The sequence below is a fragment of the Channa argus genome, chromosome 4 (assembly GCF_033026475.1).
Source record: "Channa argus isolate prfri chromosome 4, Channa argus male v1.0, whole genome shotgun sequence".
Classification (NCBI taxonomy): domain Eukaryota; kingdom Metazoa; phylum Chordata; class Actinopteri; order Anabantiformes; family Channidae; genus Channa; species Channa argus.
Genome location: NC_090200.1, coordinates 27822114 through 27840825, shown reverse-complemented (window position 1 = coordinate 27840825; position 18712 = coordinate 27822114). Strand labels below are relative to the sequence as shown.

The 18712-nt window shown below is 36.4% G+C and overlaps 1 protein-coding gene across 4 annotated transcripts in view; it reads left to right on the top strand.

Moving 5' to 3' along the window:
• The window catches only part of kiaa0513 (KIAA0513 ortholog), a 31161-nt gene extending 18774 nt beyond the window's left edge, over positions 1-12387 (top strand). Inside the window, exons 5-14 of one of the 4 annotated variants that reach the window (XM_067502091.1) lie at positions 744-814; positions 1561-1768; positions 1865-1905; positions 2033-2105; positions 3070-3147; positions 3486-3515; positions 6563-6643; positions 7151-7173; positions 8605-8699; positions 9631-12387. In XM_067502091.1, the coding sequence (XP_067358192.1) occupies positions 744-814; positions 1561-1768; positions 1865-1905; positions 2033-2105; positions 3070-3147; positions 3486-3515; positions 6563-6643; positions 7151-7173; positions 8605-8666 (667 nt within the window). In that variant the 3' untranslated portion in view covers positions 8667-8699; positions 9631-12387. The remainder of the gene's footprint in view (positions 1-743; positions 815-1560; positions 1769-1864; positions 1906-2032; positions 2106-3069; positions 3148-3485; positions 3516-6562; positions 6644-7150; positions 7174-8604; positions 8700-9630) is intronic. The other 3 variants (XM_067502092.1, XM_067502089.1, XM_067502090.1) reach the window with 3 other exon arrangements.
• Positions 12388-18712: the final 6325 nt, after the last annotated feature.

The window sequence follows — 18712 nt, the reverse complement described above, 5'->3', positions numbered from 1 at the left end:
ACTGTAACAGATTAGGCTGGTTATAATGTATAAATATGATATTGTCAGCAATTCCCATGGGGAAAAAATGATTTTAATACTTTTATACTTTTTAGCATTAAGCCCTCTAGTTCCTACAAAAGACGCGTCTTTTCAAATCAAATCACAGATGTGTAATTTGTGTAAAAGTATTGCCATTTAAAAGGGAAATTCAGTCATTTTTAACAGCTAGGCACTGTAATTTTTATATTTACAATTAATCATTTGGTAAATGTTTTGTCCAAAGCAATTTACAATTAAGGAGCACACACATTAGGAGCAACTCTGGGTTCAGTGTCTTGCTTGAATATGTGGCCAGGAGGAACAGGGATTAGAACCACTCTGGTCAAAATTTGATTGGTGACTCTGTTGTTTGAAAAATGTTACACGAACAGGACAACATAGTTCATTTTTGGGGACTGTTTTTTGTGGATTAATAAACATTGGATGGTATAAGGTTTTCCGGCAGCAGGACATTGTATGTTTATGCTAACGAAGTATCATGTTATGCAGTGCAATAATGTGGTTCAACAAAACTGTTTTAATAGTTTTAGACAACAGTGGAGCTCTAGGATCTGAATACATAGACAGGTTCTATTTGTATTATCAACTCATTGTGAGTTTGGTCTTTTCATGGGATTTATTGAAAGTAACACAATATGTTATATCACCTACTTACTAGAGGACATGACGAGATCATCTTCTAAAAAATGTTGTGTTTACAGGTGTTACCAGATGGATGACTACAGCCCAGCGAAAAACCTCATGACTATGTGTTTTACATATTACTACATTGGTAAGGTCTAACCCAGTCTCTCTAAACAGATGCAGTGTGTGTCTGCCATTTAGGTCACATGGTGACAGTGACTTTTTATGCCAGACTTGCTAGTTTCACTTAAACACATAATGGTGTTAAAGCTATTATTGCGCAAAAGCAATATGCTTTTACTTTATAAATTATGTCTTTCAGTAAAAAATTGGCTGCGTGTTGAGGTGAATGTGACTCCTCACTGCTGACTGAGTCAGTGTTGCCACCTCAGGTTGGCTCTGTGGTTTCTCTTGCAGCAACACCACAATAACATACGCAAAGACTTCTTGGAGTTGCATGAAGGTAGCGTTGTGAAACCTGGGAGCTTAGTCTGATTAGTGTACCACTGTGCCCCAATATTTCACATCAGCATCTGTTTGCTGTCAGATTTAAATATTTTGCTCAAACATAAGCAAACCTGCACTGCAGACAAAAAAATGGAAAAGAAACATACCTGACCTAAGAAAGAGTATGTCTGCTTATGTCTAGTGTTTTTTGTATTGTGGGGCTAGGACTGTATGAGTATCTGAAGCTAATGCCCTCTTATTTTTGTGAACTTCCAGTTCAGTGAGTTGCAGCTGAGTGAGAATAAGCTAATTTGTCTAACATATTAAAATCATCAATCAAATCAAAATCATTTAAAAAACAAACAAAAAAAATTCTTGAGTGGCTTTAAAACTGATGAAGCTCTTTAAATTAGAAGTCACCATTTAATTCTCAGTTCTCTTATTCAGGGAAGTCCCAGCCATCTCCTTCAGAGTTGCTGGATCGTGGTGGTCCTCCAGCTGGTCTTGACACGTACCTCAACAAGGCCAACTCCTGGCTGTCTGGAAAGAAGGATGCCGCTGAGCGCCTCCTTAAAAATACCTCTAAAACTGATGTCAAAGGCTTTTTTGGAGGCCTTGAGAGCAAGCTTAGGAGCTCAATGGCTCCCAAACCTGAGTGAGCAAGTGTAACTCTTTCTTTGATTTATTTTCATTCACTCAGTAATAATATTAATTGCTTTGTGTTTGTCTCGACTGCATTCTTATTTCTCAGAGATGGGGAGAGCCCAATGGAGACCAAGCCTAAATCACCAGGTATAGTTCACTAGAAATCATTAGAGCTCCACTAATTAAAGACCAGTACGCTGTGTCTTTTATAAAATCTAATTTAAACATACATTTATTGGCACCAATAATTGTTATATTTTCTCTCCTTCTAAAGTCTCTGAAGCTCCAGAGGGGAAAAAAGGAGAAAAAGTGTACTTGTACACCCACCTGAAGCAGCAGCCCATCTGGTGAATTGGGGAGACTCTAATAATTCTCTTTTTACTGTCCTTGAGAAAAATCATAAGCTGGTTTCAAGGCTGAAAAGTGAGAGTAGTGAAGTGCAGGTTAACTAGTTTCTTTATGAGATAGGGACAGAAATAAAATGATATCTAAATAAATAAAATCTTTCTTCTGGATTTACACTGGAGGCAATGCAAATCAAAGGCTTAACAGAGAATAAACATTCAATATGCATTTAAATTCTTAACAAGCTGTGAGGATAAAACATATACAGTGCCCATTCCTTCTTATACAGGTTGCTGAGTGGGCTGTAACAAAATCCTCATTCGTTCTTAACCATGCCTTCCCGATTACTTGGTTAATTCTCACACTCTAGTATTTTGAGGCCATAGAGCATGACTTGCCACACACAAATAGGGTTAAAATATAATAATCCTATGTCTAAACCTTTGAAATGAGATTCCTTAGTTATGGAGTTTGTAATGCTCAGAAAAATGCCTTTTTGGCCAGTGCACATCCCACGGCCAACACAGCAGTTTGCTTTACCAGTGATGATTTTGGGCTTGATTCTAAAGTTATTATTAATACAAGTTATTCTAAATAATTAATCATAAAATGAATGATTATAGGTAACTTGATAAATCAGCAAACCTGAAATAACTGAAGTCAGACATTTCAGCCATTTTGTCAGATAAACTGTCACCCCTGTTAAGCTGAAATGGCTAGTAAACAATTGCACCTTTAGACCTGCACCGGAAGCACTGCACCACATTAGCATTTATCTGACATCTATCCACTCTACCTGCGGCTTTTGCTGACAGTTGCCTTTTCAAGTTGCTTTTGTTTAATTAGGGAAATGCAAAACACAACCACTTGCACTTTTTTCTGAACTTCTTTAACTTAGCAACAATGTTCATATCACTTTTCGCTAGTCACTAGTGAAGTAGACCTGTCCTTTGTTCGCTCCATCAGGCACACACTAAGATTTTGGAATGCTGCTTTTTTCGATGCTGTCCATTGTGAAAGGACAAAAAGATCACCAACCACAAGGTTAGTGTGGAGTTCATACAGAAAAATAAACCAGTCAGTAAGTGTGTACACATTTGTGCCAAAATTGTGTGGCTTGTGAAAAACGTGTGTTTTTAAAACATAAAGCAAACAAGCTGTTTTTCTGTATGTGTTTCCTATGTTATTGTATGTGTGATTTAATTATGGAGTTTCTGTTTGGAAATACTGCTAGTTTCAGCAAAGATAAATCTCAATGTGCTTCTGCCTTAACAAGTGTTGCAGATGGCCGACACCTTCTTTTCTCTTCCTTTCTCTGTTTTCTCCCTCTTTCTGCATGTTGACGTTAACTCTTTGTCTCCTTGTGCCTTGCTGCCGGGCAGGGGGACGCAGGATGAAGAGAAAGATGAGAGGTCTGTCCTTCTATATGTCCACTGCCCTAAACCAAATAAGATAAGGGTCAAACAAAGAAGGAAATATCAATCAAGGCAGAGAGCTCCTTGCTTTACTCGTTAGTGACAAAAAAGAAGTAGTGAAAATGGGCAACATTTTATCCATCACTAATACAGCCACAGACTTTGTTAGCTCCTTGTTTCTTGTTGTAGCTGCGGCAGGTGATTAAAATGTAGTTTTACTCATTTAGCTATTGAAGTGCCACAGCCATCTTCTGCAGCTGCGTGGGCTCATCTTTGTGGGGTGTATCTCCGAGCTTCTCTGAATCAACGTTGTGCTGCCTTAATAAGTGTTACAAGTAGTTGGAGTTGTGTATTTTGAAGTGGTTGAAGTTTGTTGTTGTTCCTGTTGAGTGAATGTAATATTAGTACTGAAATATTGTTTTAACACTACTTGTTACTGGAAAATATATTTACAGTGATGAGTTATGTTCAAACACTGGTTGAGTGTGTATGTATAAATTAGTCGAACTGACTTGACTAAAAAGAACTAAACCCTGTTATTTAGAAGATGCAATCAAATTGTTGTTGTTTTGAGAGCAAATTATTCTTTCTGTTTTTCAGTTAAGACAGGCAGATGCTGTATAAATTTGGTGTCTGACTCATTTTAGAATTGCGTTGAAATTCAATTCAATTGTTGTTTAAATGCCTAAAGATGTTTGTTGTTTGTGAAAAATTAGCCGAATGACCACACTTTGGGTCCCAGATGATCAGTTGGATTTCTGGCACGTTAGCTGTTTTGCATTATGAGCAGTTTCATTGTTTCATTGCAGATATACTGTATGTTAGAAACAGAAGACGGTTTGTTTTAATATAATGCAATCGCATCTTTTACATGAGTATTATGGCTGCAGTATAGACTGATCAGCCACAACATCAAACCACCTAGTGACAGATTGCTACAATACAAAGTTAAACATCAGCAGTGAAGATGATGGCTGTATCTTCCAGCTATCTGAAACTTCTTATTGTTGTATTTGCCCCTCTTTTTTACCCTCTGATTATTTTATTCCATTTTTTGAAATTTTTATAGCATAAACAAACAGGAGCCCCATGCTGACTTGTGTGAGCTCCTCATTGTGGCCAGTTAACTGATCTGTACAGTGTCAGTAGAGAAGTCAAAAGATTCTTGCCTAGTGTGAGGGTCAATGTAGTGTGTGTTAACACATCATACCCGATTAATTTAAGTTGCACAGTCTCTGCCTGGCTTTAACAGCATAAAGCTAATGCAGAGCAAGTATCATTACATTTGTCATTTTAGTGTCGAGGAAATTGTTATACTATTGACAATATTCTTAAAGCATTGAATCTCCAACACCATTTACAATAGTAAAATGAAATCTGAGCATTACCAAAATACTGCAATGTTAACCACTCACTTATTAACATACCTAAAAAGAACAGGATACACAGCAGACTTATCAGTATTTTAAAATGTTGGATCAATTCATAAAGTTATCTTTTCTGAGTGAAAAAGTATACCATACCTAATAAAAGTTATCACAAAATTGGTACAAAAAAAGCAAATGGAGGACAAAAATATAATTATACATAATTATGTAAAGCCATAAAATGAATGTGGAAATTTTACTTATTCATTTATAAAACATTGAAGCATGATTCATTTTTAAAAGTAGTACATTGTACACGGTCACACACTCTGTGGCTGCCAAGATGAATGACCTCCAGTAGGATCTTCTTTATCAGCTATAAGGGAGAAAGGCTCAGATTAAGGTAAAATGGACAATACAGTAGCGTAAATATCTGAAGGAGAATTTACTGCCTAACCTTAGAGCAGCTGCTCTTATGCAGCTAAACACATGAGCAGTTTAGTTGTGTTTTAAAGAGGTTCAAGGCTCAAGGTCTAGAAGTCAGCTTTTCTTAAATGTGCCTTAGTGAACAGTGATGGGGTAGTCACTAATGGTCAGTAATCGCCAGGCTGGATGGCTAGGTGAGATTGTGTTACATATAAATTGACATAATTAAATATAGGAATAACATTCCATTGTAATTATGACTGGGATACTGTGTTTGTGTAATATTTATTATCAAATTTACAACATATTGTTGTTTCACATTATGATATTTTTTGCTTTTTCATGTTTCCACATTTGGCTTCTGTTGGCATGTTGTTGTTGCCTAATAGATAATGTAGTTCACCTTGGTATTTTATCATACTGCTGTTGAACTTATTTTTGTGCCTACTTTAGATGATTAAATGTATCACACCCACTTATTATTCTAAATGTGTAATGACCCCGTGTATAATCTTTATTTGTACATCAAGAGACAAAGCAATAGATCCACTGCAGTCTGTAGATGATGGCTGTCAGTTCAAGTTCACACCATTAGCATGTAGTAGTATGTCTATCTGCGTGTACTCTTTGATCTCCTTTTAACCACTTTTGCATGCCTACATTTTATGTCCACTGCAGACTCCATTTACAATTTATTGTATTTATTACACCCTTTTCTAATGTTCTCAATATATTGTTGTAGTGGGGGAACATAGAGTATGTTTTATAACAGGTTTATATTCCAACACAATAATACTACAGGTAATCTGCATTTATGTTTAAGACTAATTGTGTTGCAAAGGAAGTACTTTTTTTATAGTCATGTTAATAGTAAGTAAGTATTAAACTAAGTTATCTGCTTCTGAATGATTCTTTGTGAATTAATCATTTGTTGTTTTATCTTTTGCTGATGGCTGGTTCATGTTGTTTTTTTTTTTTTTTTATATTGTTTTACATGTTGTATGTGTAATTCAGCCTTATTTTTTGCATCCCATTCCAAAACATTTACAGGGATCGATGTCTTGGATATTTTAGACTGATTGCAGTTATGTTTTAATCTCAGAAGCCTCACGAAATGTTAAAGCGTTAAATATTCATTTACATTTTTACACTGACTTTTTTTTTCACCCCTGTTCTGTTTCTATAGAAAAGCTAAGTGTTAAAATCAGTGTTTGGAAATTAAGTCTTACTTTGACTTTCCCTGTGCTGCAGGGAGAAGTGGTGTCATATGACCCAGGAGGAGAGAGATGACAGCTCCAAAATAGATGAGAACATTGCCTTTGGTCAACTGGGGTGAGGAAGCTGCCACAGTGTTGTCTATGCACTAGTATCATTTATTAAGCTGAATAGAGACTTTAGTTGTGTCTCATATTAAATTTTGTCTCTGCCCATTTTTAAGGCTACCTATGTGTTTCAACTAATTTTTTTTGTGAAAACTTAATTGTTCTCACAAATCCAGAGCCGGGGATAATGATTAAATGGAGTTTTATTTAAAGATATGCAGGTGTTTCTTCCAAATACACAACAACTGAGTTTAGTCCATGACCAACTTGCTGTTAAAATTGTGTTCACTCTAATCAACACATTGTTAATGTACATTATAAGTGATACGTATAGTACATGGTCAAAAACATGTACATGGTCATGGCTTCTAATAATACAAATACATGTGTTACACGCGTACAAATAGCTGATTGTGATTCTTCTTTTTTTACTCCATATCTATGAAGGTGATATAATACTGATTATTTCCAGTCTCTTACACTGGAAATGTTTTAAGATATTTTTGTTGCTTTACAGGTTAGAAGAAAATTTGTCTACAAGTCAGTACATACCTTTGAATAAATGTACACACATTACAGGCCTTAATCATTGTATTTTTATTAGCAAGCTAGAAAAAATCTCTTGTTGTGATCAAAGCTCTCATGATTACAATAATTGCTCTGTTACTAATTACCTTTCTATTCTTTCTATCCTTACTATTCTTTTTATGATTGCTTGTATCAATTTACCGCAATAATAATATTCAAGTGGCATCATTAAATAATTTTTACAAACTTTACAAACTTTATCACAGCCTCCGTTTCAAGATGCCTAGTACTGTATAACAACCTCTTTGAAGCTGTAGGGCATCCTTTGATGAATAATTTTTCGCAACAGCATAAAATCTTAACTTTTAAATATATAGTTCAAATTATAAACTTCACTCAGTCAAATAGGAGTCATTAGTTACTAGTTGTTGTTTTTTAATAAACCGTTTTTATCACCATTGGCTTTGTAACAAATGGAACAAGATTTTGGTAAATCACATGCCATCAGGAGAAGAAATCAATTACGCAGAACCGTCTTTTCGAATTATATATCTACATAGATCCTGCATAACACGTTTTATAAGATTAAAGTTAATTTGAAAAAAGCAGCTTTATTATTTTTCATTGGTAATTATGAGCTCCTGAATTATGAAGTTTGTCAGAGATTTTAGAAGCAATAGAAAGAAATTTAAGGAAAATAAAAAATACACAATATATAGAAATAGTTTAAGATACTGTATTTAAACATTATACTGTAAATTATTCATTTTTTTCTGTACTGTATCTTATGTCCCCAGCCAACACACCATCACTTTCTTTTTTGTATTCTTAGTGTTCTTTTTATCTCTGCTATTGAATCAACTAGAAATAAACCTTTTATGGTAAATACAGCATATACATTATTGATTGTATGCTATTTATTTGTATTTACATATTAAAAGCAACACCAGTTTGTTGTCCAGCAGCTACTTGCTTCAAACAGGTTACTGAACATTCTGATTCAGAACTACAATTTGACTTCTCTTTTTAGAGGGGTTATAGGACTACACGGTAGTGGTTGACCAGTTTGGGTTTGTCCCTGGCTGATGCCTATGCTCATCTTTTTTCTCCTTCCCTCTTTTTGCGTTTTTTATTAATAACAAATAAGAGAAAAATATGCTCAAATCAAAGAACATTTAATTAATATTCAAAATATATGAATTATTAAGTTATTTAAAATTAACATTAAGCAAATTAAATTAATTCAGAACCAATTAGAATGAATTCCTCTTTTTAAAATACTATTTGTAGAGCAGCAACAAGAATAGATGATAAAATGATTGAAATGTATTTTAAAATCCTAAAGTACAAACAGTTAGTTATTTTGTTTAAATGTAAATTATAATGTGTGTTTGCAGTAATTTCCCATTCCACTGATAACTTTGGTATTGTTTGTATTTTCAGGACATTTACTCATAACATGCTTGCGTTTGGGCTCAGTAAGAAGCTGTGTAATGACTTCCTAAAGAAGCAGGCAGTCATTGGGAACCTGAAAGAAGGTAAATCTTTAAAGGTAGAATTCACCATCAATCACTGTCCATTTACTCGTTTGGTATTTTTAGATCTAAAGCACATAATGAAATTTGGTTACACAAATAGTCACACATGGTACTCAAGCACTGACCGTCAAATGATTTCTTCCCAAGCCAGTCTATAGCATCTGTATAGACAATAACAGCAGCAGTCAATCACCAGAAAGCTCAGCTTTCCTTAATGCTGACAAAATAAGAGGTGCTGCAGGCTGAAAACATTTGCTATCTGATAGATGGAATGAGAAGCAACAACTTGAAAGCCTTGGATCTGTCATCATTTGAGCCTTAAACAGAATAATTTGATTTGTAATAGCAATTCCAATAGCAGCAACTGGTAAATTTTAAATAAAATTTCAATATACAGAAATCCCAAAAGGTCTCGCAAGGTCTGTCTGCTTTAACCATCCTGAATGGTTTCTGTTCCATACCAAAAAGTGTCAAAATGACCAGAGATGGAAAGACTCTAATGTTGGTGAAAACACACGTGGTATTAGCATATGGTCTGGAACTCGGATAAAAGGTTCTTAATGCAGGTGTAAATGCACAGCTAACACATTCTAATTAGACCTCCCCCTTGTATAAATGATATTTGTGCAGTATCTTTCATCCGCAGTGAAAAAGCAGTGCAAAGTGATGGATTTTCAGAGAATTACCATCTGCATTTGCAGTTTCTTTTAGCTTTATGGAGCTTTGTAATGAGTTTCAGCTGATTTTTAAGCTATCTGTCGTGGAGCTTTACAGTTTTGTTCACTCTCATAATTAACCAATGTAGTCTTTCTAACATCAACTGTAAAAAGGTTTGAAAACAGAGTGGACATAACCTTGCAGGCATGATGTTACTTTAAATATCCTGAGTGAAGCTTGGGAAAAAAATTTGGTTTTTTTGACTCTTTTGCAGAACAGTACAAGTTGCTGACTGACCACATAGAGAAAATGGCACCAGAGTGACTTTGAGGACGGCAGACGAGAGTACCCAAACATCACGAATTTCTTTTTACCTTGTAATAGTTATCAACTGTCTGCTGTTGCATTTGTGTGGTGTACTGCTGAGAAACAGCATAATTCTCTGCACTGAATGGTGCCATAGTTGTAGCAAACCCTGTTTATCCAACTTGGTAGTGCTCCTCTGCACCCTGTCCTGTATCAGCAATAACGCATCAGTATCTGTTGCATAAATCTGGTGCATACTTTAATGTAACGTGTGTGTGTGTGTGTGTGTGTGTGTGTGTGTGTGTGTGTTCCTATTTGACCTGCTTTACAAAAACTAGAAGCAAAAGCGAAACCATTAAGTATAAACTCTAAACCATCTTGATATGGTATCTGACACTTTGGATCTTATAGACATGATGTGGTAATCAATCAAACCGCATCATATATATGGTTTAAGTGTTTCCTTGGTGTGTACTTTGATTTTGTTTTCATGTTAGTGCAACATATCTAAGAAGATCTGTTGACACGCTTTAAGTATTGTTAGATTATACATGTCTATATACGGTTCAAACCAGACTTGGGTATAATAACACATGGATCATAGCATTTTATTTTTTTTTTTGCCCTCTCTGCAGTGAACTTAATTACTGAAAGTTCTAATGCTCATCAGTGCAGCATTGACATAGTGCAGCATATAACTTTATTGCTGCAATTTAAATAATATTTTCTTAGACATAGTTGTTTTAAAAATTTTCCTATTTTCTTTTTTGCTTACAGACAAAAAATATGAAGCTAAAGCAATAGGAACTTAGCCTTGATTAGTGCATAAAACAAGGGCTTTTGCATTCAATCTCAATTTGCCACTTACCCTCTAGCACAATTGTACAGCATTTGAGAATCCTTGTCCATGCAACCCACCTTTCATTAAGGTTAAATGCCGTTTTCTATCCCCTGATGCCATGTTTGATTGCCCAATTAAACTCTAATGCAGAGGCTGCAGAAATCACTCAATTCAATTATTCCCTGCATTTATTCTTAAATGTATTATGTTGCTTGTACTTCATTTTTATTTAGTTGAGCTTTACTTTCAACAGGAATAGTAAACTTGCTGCCTGAATGACAGACTGGCTGCATGTACACACTTTTTTCTTTTTCTGCTGCATGTGTGTCTGCGTGTATATCTATCTAAAATGTGGAAACAATATCAAGCAAATATCAAAGGTGTGTTGGTAACATTCCTTAACTGTATTACTTTATCTTACCACTGTGGGGTAGCATTGTTTTTTCATTCAAAGTTCTCATCAGTGACAGACTCCTGAATCCAAAAATCCCTCTAAAGCTGTTTTAAGAATATATCCATATGTGCTTTTTAAATGTTATTTGGTTGTGTCTATTTGAATGCCAGGATTGTGCTCTTTGTGGGAGGTTGGATCAAATCCAAAGAACTAATTTTGTAAATACTGTACATAATTCCCTGTTTAAGAACTGGTTGACATTTGTGATTTATGGGTCTTTAACAATAGATGTTCGATAATAGTGCATTGTGACCTTGAAGAACATAAATGTCTAACTGTGGATGTTCGCCTATACATATAATATGTCAGTTGATGCAACATTCCCCAATGTAAATGTACATCCTTCCTGCTCAGTGTAGTGACATGTCTTTAGCTGCATGCAGTATATTCAGACACATCATGACAAGCCATACAAACTTTACGTTGTTCTACCAGGCTCTCAAGGCTCCCTGTCCTGTCCATATCTAAACCTTTGAAACATAGTGTTAGTGTTAAACATCCTTGGGTCCCTGTAGTTGATCTGACCATGTTATACCCTTTCACAGCCCGGTGGATTGGAGTTATTTACAGGTATATGATACTTGCTCATTATGATCCATTTCTACTACAATAATATCTCCTCTGAGTAATGTTACATACGTGGTCTCTCTCTCTCGCTCTCTCTCTCTCTCTCTCTCTCTCTCTCTCTATTTTATAACTGTCTGACATAAATATAGGGATGGCTGTAACTCAGTTTGCAAGGCAGTCGTCCACCGTCCACAGGGTCAGTGGTTCGATCCCTTGTCCTATCTATATGTCGAAGTTTCTCTGGGCTAGACACTGAACCCCTAACATTCCCCTCCCTCCCCAGCTGTGAAGTGCCGATGGCACAATAGTGCTAGTGGCACTATTAATTTTACTACCACTATGGAACATTAGTACTTGTGTAACAACATAATATCCTGCATGTTCGCTTATTCTGCCACCATTGCTGTTACTGACATTTCTTTAACTGTGCTGCATAACTAATAATAATAATACAGTATGTTAGCTTCCTTTGGCCTTGGATCAGGCCTAGTTCTATGTTTGTTACTGTTGGAATTTTCAACATTCTGTTCAAACGAGCATAAAAGTGCTTAATGCTAATCACCTGGCTAGGAACTGACAGTAAAGATACAGATCTAGAAATCAAGAGTGAACTTGTAAGTCTTGCCTGTATGATATTAACTAACAAGAGCCCATGACTCTTGTGGGACACGTGATTAATACCGATGTGCAGAATTATTCCTACTATAAAGCTGATTGATAAACCTTGGAGGAAACATAATGGCTACTGTGTCATCTGTACAGTTACTTCTGAACATGTCAAACAGAGATGTTAGTTATTTTATTGTGTAATGCTTACATTTGAATGGACGTGCTGATCCTGTAATAAATTTATTTTTGATGTCTCTTTTTGTGAACTTGATTTGTGCAACATATGTTTTCTTAATTTGTCAACAAGTGTACATATGTGTATTATTTTTATCTGAAGCTGCTTGTTACTCATTTTGTAATGAATATTCAACCCTTTTATATTTAATAAGTGTTATTTGTTTCCCAAAATTAAGATATCTGAAAGATTATAATAATATTTGAAAAGTACTTTAAAAAGTACTTGTTTTTAGTATTTTTTTTTTTATTACTTTGAGCCCAAATATTGTTACAGCAGTAAAAACAGTCACTTCAGAACACAAAAAAACCACAACTTTCTAACATGTATGCTTATGAATTTGTGTGTGTGTGTGTGTGTCCCCTACAATTGTATGTCTGTTGCTATAAGTGTGTTGATTGAAACCCTCAGCAGCACAGCAGTACAATGTGCTGGAGTGTTCCAATGTTAAAGTTTTGGTCCACACTGCCTGCACTGTAAAAATAAACAGCAGTCACGCTTGCTGTGCACTGATTGGACATCATGTAATGAGCTGTAAAAGGCCAGTTAGCAGTGTCACACCATGAAGACCCCACTCTGTCTAATTAATTCCAGACCTCAACATAAGGCACAGTGGTACAAATTCTACTTATTGTTTCTGTCCCTGTGGCTCTTCCATCAGACAGATGGGATTATAATACTCATACTGAAATCTGTGCATCCTTTGTGCACTTATGTACACATGTAAAATAATGTACAATTGAGCATTATGAACTGAACAGTTGAGATCTGGCTGGTTAGGGGTGGGGGACCAGCTTGGGGGCACAGCCTGCTCCTGCACCCATGTAGATCCACCCCTGGGGGAAAGCATGCATTTGAAAGCTCCACTGAACCGGATGACTTGGTAAGAGTCAAACCCCTGGCCCACCTTCTCCAGTGTCATAATACATCTACTAATGCATTAATGCTTTAATGCATTAATGTTTTTATGTTTGCAAAATAATTTTTCCTGTCTTTGCACACTATAATAGTAATACATTATATTTAAAGATGCAAGGTCATTGTACGCAAATTGCAACAAAAAGTAACTAACAATATACAGTATAAGAAGAGCACAAAACATAAATTAGACAAACTACTTAAAAGGAATAAAGATTAACTAACAAAGGCTAGTTACTGTAGTAAAAAAATTTTGTTAGAAATTACAGAGAATATAGAGACGATTGTAGTCAAGCTTGCAGAGCGTGTTGAAGAAAGGCCCAATGCGGAAGATGAAAATGAATGACTTTAAAGGTAAAAAGGGAAATTTTAAAAGTAATAAGAACAGTCCCTTGTGGGACACCACCCTGAGAATGATGTTATTTAGCTTCACAAATTTTTGACCAAAAGAAATCTCAGAAATAGGCTGTCCAACCATATTTTTTACTCTTGGTGGAATAACTCTAGCTCCCAGTACTACTTCAAGGAACCTCTGAGTTATTTTTGACCAGGATTTGTCCATTTACTTACATATAAAACAAATCTCTAGAACAGCCTTCTTCCATCTACAGAACATTGCCAAAATTAAGTGCATCCTGTCTCAAAGTGTTGCCGAAAAATTAGTCCATGTATTTGTTACTTCTAGGTTGGACTATTTTATATCCCTACTTTCGGGATGCCCCAGTAACTCCCTAAAAGTCTACAAATAATCCAAAATGCTTCAGCAAGAGAGATCACGTTTTGCCTTCACTAGCTTCTGTCTATTGGCTTCCCATTAAATCCAGAATAGAATTTAAAACCCAGTTTCTTACATACAGTATAATGCAGTCAAGCTCCATCATATCTAAAAGGCCTCATAGCGCCATATCATCCCAGTAGACCACTTCAATCTCAGAATGCAGGCCTACTTGTGGTTCCCAGAATTTCCAAAGTTAGAATGGGAGGCAGAGCCTTTACCTATCAAGCTCCTCTCCTGTAGAACCAGCTCCTAGTTTTGATTCGGAAAGCAGACACCCTCTCTACTTTTAAGTCTAGGCTTAAAACCTTTCTCTTTGATAAAGCTTATACTTAGTTATAGTTATGCTGCTATAAGCTTAGACTGCTTGGGGACCTACCCCACAATGCACTGAGCTCCTTTCCTCATTTATTTCCTCTCTCCTTTGCTATCACCCCACATTTGTCACCACTGTGTAACATTAACTTTGTGTGTTCTTTCTCTGTCCCTTTCAGCAGGTGACCCAGGCATTGGAGCTGTGTGTTTTCCAGTGTTTTCAAGGCAGATGGCCGTTCACTCTGAGCCTGGTTCTGCTGGAGGTTTCTTCCGTTAAAGGGAGTTTTTCCTCTCCCCTGTTGTCTAGGGCTTGTTCAAGGGGAATATGTTGGGTTTTATCTATATATCTTTATAGTCTTGACTTAATTATGTAAAGTGCCTTGAGATGACATTGTTGCATTGCATTAAAAAACTACGCATTTGTTAGTACACATTACAATTTCATGTTGACTTTTAAGATTTTTAAAAGCAATTGGTTTGCATGCCGTAAGTAAGGTTCACTAATTAGGATAAACAGTGTGCTTTCACCAGATTTTATTACGTTGTTGCAATAAACAGATCTGTTTACAGAAAGAGAACCTTTATAGAAGTGAACATGTTAGGTGGTATCTTTTTCAGGACCCTACCTAAAGATTCCCGAGGCCAGATATGTACTCTGATCCGCTATTATGTGCATTACCACAAAGAGCAGTCACAAGCTTCCTATCATCACCTTGCGGCATCAAAAATGGCGACTCTGTTGTTCTCTGGAAAGAACTCAAACACAGCTGTGCACAGCTTGTGAGTCTTTTCACATCCGTCCAATCGCTCTGACCCTGTTCTACTGTGGAAAATGATAGACGAAAAGACAAGAAAAGGACAAGACAGGAGTCCAGCCACTTCCCAGGGGTTTGTTTTCACAGCTAGTTTTGAGTGTATCCAACTGCTCCTTTTTCCCCACCGGAAAGGTTCCTGGAATCTATGTGGTGCTGACCACAGAGGTTCGGGCTTAGGCCCATTTCAGTCCTGTTTAGGTACACATCTATTTTTTCACAGCCTGTATACATGATACTCTATGTCTCATATATCTTTTCCACTTCTGTAATTCCTGATAAACTAATTTGTTGTTGCATCACAGACTGTTTGAATGTAGCTGAAACAACATTGGTAACTAATATTATCCAGTGTCCTTCCTAATGTTGGCCCTGAACTTTAGGGTTATCAAAGCAGTCTAATATGAGAATTATGGGACATTGGTTCAAGCAAACACACAAAGACAGTGATATTTGTTCTGACACTAATGTATTTTACAGTAGACACAAAGTGACACTGTAACAACACTCATGCATACAAACACAGCTATGATGCATTCACAGTCAATCTGATAATAACACTTTCAGCAAACATGGTGGATTTGTACAAGAGCAGCTGTGCAGTATAAATCTCAACTGGTTTGTTTTAGTTTAAGTGCTCAAATTAAGTGTGTGTATGTTCAGGACTCCAAACTCCATTGCAACACAATTTCTACCTTTTGTGTGTGTGTGTGTGTGTGTGTGTGTGTGTACAGTGGGGGTGGTGGCCCAAAGTTAGCTTGTGATGTAGCTCCTCTTCCTCCTGGATTAAGTGTTAAAGTCAGGGTGGTCCCAGTCTGAGGGTGGTAATCCTGCTTCTGTGTACAAGTCTGTGTATACATACCCACACATATACACAAACATACACAGACACACACACACGCACATGTACACAAAAACCTCATGAGACTGTGGGTGTTTATTTACAGTTGGTGAAAGCAAAGCTGCAGCAGTGTTGAAAAGTTTCAATGCGAGCGGTACTTCACAGGCCAGCTGTCTAGTTAGGAAAGCCTAGAATGACGCCATGCTCTGCAGGACTGCAAATGTTTTGTCTTTAGGGTTTCAGTTTGTAGGGAAAACTGCAACACACTCATGTTAAACATAAAATAAATATTTGTTGCTGTGTGGTACACTACTACTCCATGTTTGCATATTAAATATGCAGGAATAATCCCATTGTTTGGGTTGAACATCCAACAAGCAAAGAAGAACCACACTTTTACAGAGTGCAAGTAAACCACCCAGCAAGTATTAATGGCCAAGAGGGGTGACCATACTGCAAATAAATTGTTTTAATTGAATTGTTTATCATTTTGTTTTTATTTGTTCATGATCTTGACAATTTAGGATATCAAATGCATCGTGGTAAACAACTCATAACCTGTACATGTCCCCTGTATTCACAGTTGTATATTTGAAAGAAAGTGTTAAGTTTATTCCTGACTTCCAGAGAGCACAAGCAGCACTGGCAAATGTTCTGTCACCTCAGTTTTAGTGCTTGGTCTTAGGATTTTGGAGGAGGCAGAATAGAGATGATGGCATTAGAAGTCAGTGTATGGAAGAGGGCCCTGTTTGCAGAGGTCTTTGAAAGCAAGTGCATTCACTACTTTCATGCAGTAATACAGTTTGTCTGTGAGAAAGTCAATGTCAGGGACCAAAAGTAGAATTTTCAAGTTGATTCTTGAATTCTCAGACTTAAAGTTATGTTTTTTACATGTTTGCATAAGTGCTTTGCTGCGTGATTGAATAAATTGCAGCCTTGAGATGATATATTTGGTAGTCCAGCAAAAAGATTAGAGTAATTAGTAGTCTACTAGCGATAAATACATGGACCAGTTTGTCGGCTCGAAATACAAATCCTCTAACTTTGGATTTATTCTTGAAGTGATAGAAAGCTATTCTAGTTATGGCATGACTTTTTTCAATGTTACGACCAATAGTGGCTCCAAGGGTCTGCTCAATGATACAGTGAATCGAAATGTGAATTTATTGTCTGACTGTCTCCTTGTCACTGAGCTGTAAGAATTTTTTCACATCCAGCTCTTGATATCATCAAAACAGCTAACTAACATGCTCATGGGACTCAATGTAGATCAGCAGAGGACAGGAAGACATACAGCTGTGTGTCATCAGCATATAATTCAAAACATATTCTGTGGTTCCTAATTATTCTTATCTTACAGGAAATACAAATTTATAGACATTTAAAGAAACACATGATGCACAAAATCTAAATATGTTTATATATATTACATATATGCGACTGTGGCGCAGGCAGATAGAGCGGTTGTCCACCAATCTCACAGTTGTTGGTTCAATCCCCGGCTCCTCTGATCACATGTCAAAGTGTCCTTGAGCAAGACACTGAACCCCAACTTAGTTGCTCCCGATAAGTGTTGGCCAGCTGCATAGCAGCTCCCCCATCGGTGTATGAGTGTGTGTGTGATTGTGAGTGTGAATGGGTGAATAAGAAGCAGTGTAAAGCGCTTTGAGTGCCAATAGGTAGAAAAGCGCTATATAAGTTCAGACCATTTACCATATTTATTTCTTATATATAAATATATTTATTTATTTATTTATTTTTGTAGTGAAAGTAACAGAATTCCCATTTTGTCTTATTTTGAAAAAACACAATGTATAATTCTAACTGATGGTGTGGTACAACCAAAGATAAAATCTAACTTCCTTATACTGTTTCATTTGCATACAACCCCAATTCAAAAAAGTTGGGATCATGTGTAAAACGTAAATAAAAACAGAATGCAATGATTTGGAAATCTCCTCAACCCATATTTTATTCACAATAGAATATAAACATATCAAATATTGAAACTGAGACATTTTACCATTTTATAAAAAACATTAGGTCATTGTGAATGTGTTGGCAGCAACACAGAGTATTTAAAGACTAATTAGCTTAATTAGATCATCACAGGTCAGGAGGGTATACAGCTATGTGTGTACAAAAATGTTTCTCAGAAAAATGAAGAACAATGAGAAACTTTTTTGAAATTGTGAAACAATTTCAGAAAAATGTTCCTCAACATGAAATTGACTTTGAAGATCCCACCATTTACAGTACATAATATCAAAGGATTCAGAGAATCAGGAGGAATCTCTGTGTTCAAGGGACAAGGTCTAAGGTTAAAACTGCATGTGCATGATTTTTGATCCCTCAGACGACAACAGACATTCTCATTAAGAAGATAGGGAGTAAAGAAGAGAGGGACCACCCAGCTTTTTATCAGTGGAAAGTTAAAAAGCATTCATCTTATTTTTGCCTAAGCCGTGGGCAGCTCACACATCTGGAAAGGCACCATCAATGCTAAGAAGTACATAGGTTTTAGAGCAACATATGCTGCCTTACAGATGTCTCTTTCAGGGCCTTGCATATTTCAGCAAGACAATGCTAAGCCACAGACTGCATCCATTGCAATAGCATGGCTTCACAGGAGAAGAGTCTGGGTGCTAAACTGGCCTGCCTGCAGTCCAGACCTTTAAACAAT